The sequence below is a fragment of the Eschscholzia californica genome, unplaced genomic scaffold (assembly GCF_041429995.1).
Source record: "Eschscholzia californica isolate CP2 unplaced genomic scaffold, dmEscCali1.0.p SCAF_4, whole genome shotgun sequence".
Taxonomy (NCBI): domain Eukaryota; kingdom Viridiplantae; phylum Streptophyta; class Magnoliopsida; order Ranunculales; family Papaveraceae; genus Eschscholzia; species Eschscholzia californica.
Window position 1 is genome coordinate 28411779 of NW_028238461.1, and position 3521 is coordinate 28415299.

The 3521-nt window shown below is 39.8% G+C and overlaps 1 protein-coding gene across 1 annotated transcript; it reads right to left on the reverse strand.

The window, feature by feature from the left end:
* Window positions 1-327: 327 nt before the first annotated feature.
* LOC147544005 (F-box protein At1g47056-like) lies at window positions 328-2849 on the reverse strand. The gene has a single exon (XM_086635111.1). The coding sequence runs from the start codon at window positions 2175-2177 to the stop codon at window positions 516-518; it is 1662 nt and encodes a 553-aa protein (XP_086491237.1). The 5' UTR covers window positions 2178-2849; the 3' UTR covers window positions 328-515.
* Between the last annotated feature and the right edge of the window lie 672 nt (window positions 2850-3521).

The following is a 3521-nucleotide window of genomic DNA, read 5'->3' on the forward strand; positions in this document are numbered from 1 at the left end:
ACAGAACATGGACAAGAGTGCTTATAACAAACTTCACAGTTTACACAGTTCCACCGAAAAATTCAAATTACCTTTCTCTCTATCTTGTACTAAAGTTGTTCAGTATTTACATACGCTACCTGATACGCATTTAATGCCATGCCAGCTGAAGTCATAACTGACTGCAACTAATAAGCATATAGACCCCATCAAAGTCATTCAGTGATTCTATCGTATGAAATTATAGAACAAATAGAGATAATAATAACATTAATATTACAGACTGAAAAGAGGATGAATCTCAAACCAAAATGCATTCAAAAGAATAAATATATAAAGTAAAGCAACTTTGAGAATCAAACATTCAAACTTGCCAATTCCAAATGAAGTGTTTAATTTCAAGGGCGATAAACAACATAATACGATAAGAAAGCGAGGAAAAGACAATGGACCACAAAACAATTTAAACACTACACGGTTAAACAGGTTTCTTCTTCATCTTTCTTTTTCTGTTCCTAATCTTTCTTTCGATTTTCTTAATTACTATGGGAACCATTGTCATTGTTTGACCACCTTCCAAAAGCGCAGGCAACAAAGTTTCTGCCTGCAAAAATGCCTAACCTGGCTTTGGACAAGGCAGAACGGCCATTACTGCTCGATGGAATTCCAGCAGCAGCAGCTGTATTATCATTGAAGATTGTAGGTGGAAGTACTGCAACGCCTTCCTGACCACCACCATCACTGGTACCTACATCAAAATGTTCAGTACCAGCAATGTCTAAGTTAATATCGACGGATCCCCTACACATCCTCAACCAATCTGCACCCTCACAAGTTACACTCCTACACTTCTTAATTTTCACCTTCACCAAATTAGGGCAACCACCTGCAAGTGCTTCCATTCCATGATCAGATACAGGACAACCTTTAATACATAGTTTCCTTAAAGCCACGAATTTTGTAGCAATGCACGAGATTTCAGTATCACCAATTGTCTCACTTGCACAAAGTGCCAACCTCTCCAGTTTCAGGCAATTCACCCCAAGGAGCTCTAAACTTGAAGAAGTTGGATTTAGACCAATTAGAACAAGTTCTTGAAGGTTTGTACAGGACTTAGCAATGGCGGTCAAACCCTCATCTCCAATCCTGTTAGTCTTCCATCCATCAATATGGAGCTTCCTCAGAAGCTTACAACGACTAGCAACTGACACAAGTGCCTCATTTGTACACTCGTGAGTTTTAACCAGGTGTAAAATCTCTAAATCAGAGGAATTGGAAATCGCAGCAACTCCACGATCGGTCACCTGTAATCTCTCCAAATGAACTTCTACTAGTCCATTAAGACGCTTTGCTCTTGCTTCAAGAAGATTATCCCAGTCTCCTGAGCACCTAAAAAGTTTTAGGGTTTTCAGGTTGGTCGAGCCGATGATTAGTGGTCCAAAGCACTGTCCATTATAGAGCTCCTTCAAGCAGATAGTTTTGAGAGATGATGCAGCTGCACCAGGTCCTATTGGTTCTGCGGCAGCTCCATCAGCTATTCCACGAAGCCGCTTCACCGAGAGTTCTTCAAGATCGGAGCAATGATCAAGGATAGCGTTCATTCCTTTAGCTCCAAACAAGCAGGATCCACAAGAAAGCTTCTTCAAACTTTTACAGTTCTTAGCAAAAGCCATCATTCCGGCATCAGTCACTTCACGGCAAGCACGAAGCTTGAGCCGTGTCAGATTCCGGCATCGAAATGAAATAAGAATCAAAGCATCATCACCAATACTAACAGATCGACGATCACACTTTAAGGCAAGTTTCGTTACAGAATCAAAACGAGAGAAAAGAGAAGGAATAGAAGGTAAAATATCAGATCTAGCATCTAAAGAAAGACGGTATCTACTCTGACCTTCGATTTGGAACCATCTACGAGAAACAAGAGAACATCGCTTCCTATCACCAGATCCAAGAGACTGAAAAATGCAAGCTAAACATTCATCAGGTAGATCGGATATATAATCTTCTTCGTCGTCGTCTTTATCATCATCAATAGTGTCTCTATAAGTTTCTTCTAAAACAACGACATCATCATCATCATCATCCGTTTCAGTTGATGATTTCATCTTCATCCGATTACTGTAAGAGTGACGGCGATTTAACAAGTTAGAACCTGAAGGTACTCCGGATGAAGAAACTGACTGGCCCATCCACATAGACCAGAAGAAATTTTTAGAGAGAGAAAATAAACCAAACTTTATGTTTCTCTCTCTCTAACCTTTCTTATCCTCTCAAAAAGGCCGGAAGGAGGGGAAAGGGTTTCTCTCTCCAATTTGGGGTTTTCTTTTCTTCGGGAGAGGGTGGGAGAGCCGGCCGGACCTGAAATGAAATTGAATGCTTGTGTTTGTTTTTTTTTAAAGAGAATGCTTGTGTTTGTTGTGTCTGTGAATAATTTAACAGGCCTATTTAAAGGGGGGCCGTATAAATAATCAATTGTTGATGGTGGAGGTGAATGAGATCAGGACGCATATTATACACGAGTAAATGCGCGTTTTCACTCTCACAAATTCATGGGTCATGCGTGTATGACTCCCACCTTTTGCCCGTGGATTTTGACTCTGTTTTGGTTCCATCCAATACAAAAATGATGCTATGTCCGACATGTTTTCTGGCCCTATCTCGCAGGCGTCCTATGTTGAGCCAGAGTATTTTTAACTGATTTGCATTTTTCAATCTTACTAACTGGCAGGCCTATTTAAAGGGCGGGCCCATAGTTTTGGTCGGCACTTTCTTCCCTTCGCTCTCTCAACACTCAAGCTCCTCCTTCATAACTTAGCAAAACCATAGAACTCCAATCCCTTCCTCAGATCTCTTTTCCCAAAGACTTCTTGTTCTTTTCTTTTTTTCGTTCATTTAAAACCCTAACAACCATAAAGTGGGGTACCTATAAATCTCTACTTTTTTCTTCTTCTTTGGGTTTTTCTTGGGCATGGACTTGGATCGAACTTGGATTTAGACTCCAAGGAGGCGCCTTCATCTTTTTCTCTACATCTTTAATTCCCATAAAAAACCAAGATGCCTATCGGCTTCCTTCTTTCATAACTTTCACGTCTGAACTGCGATTCGACTTCCGTTTTCACCGTCGGACTCACCATTGACTCCACTTGTCGTTTAATCCTTTCATATCTTTTTCTCCCGTTTCGGTCGCATGAGATGAAAGTGATAATTTGCTCTTTTTATTTCGACTTACGTGTATAACTCCATGTAAACCACCTAACAATATAAACACATAAATTATTATAAATAATACTGGAAACAGACTAATTAGTCTAAGTTACGCACCTCAAATGTGACATTTTCATGTCACATCACCAACTTTTTTTCATTACACACAAGTCTTTTAAAAAAACAAAATCTAAGGTAAAAGATCTAGACTTCACTTTTCTCTTTTCTTTCAAAAATTGATTTGCCCTTTCCTCCATCCTTAGGAAGAACCAACCAAGAAGCCATGTTTAAAGCCCTTCATGAGCTTCCTCTTTGATTTGTAGGCCATCTCTCCT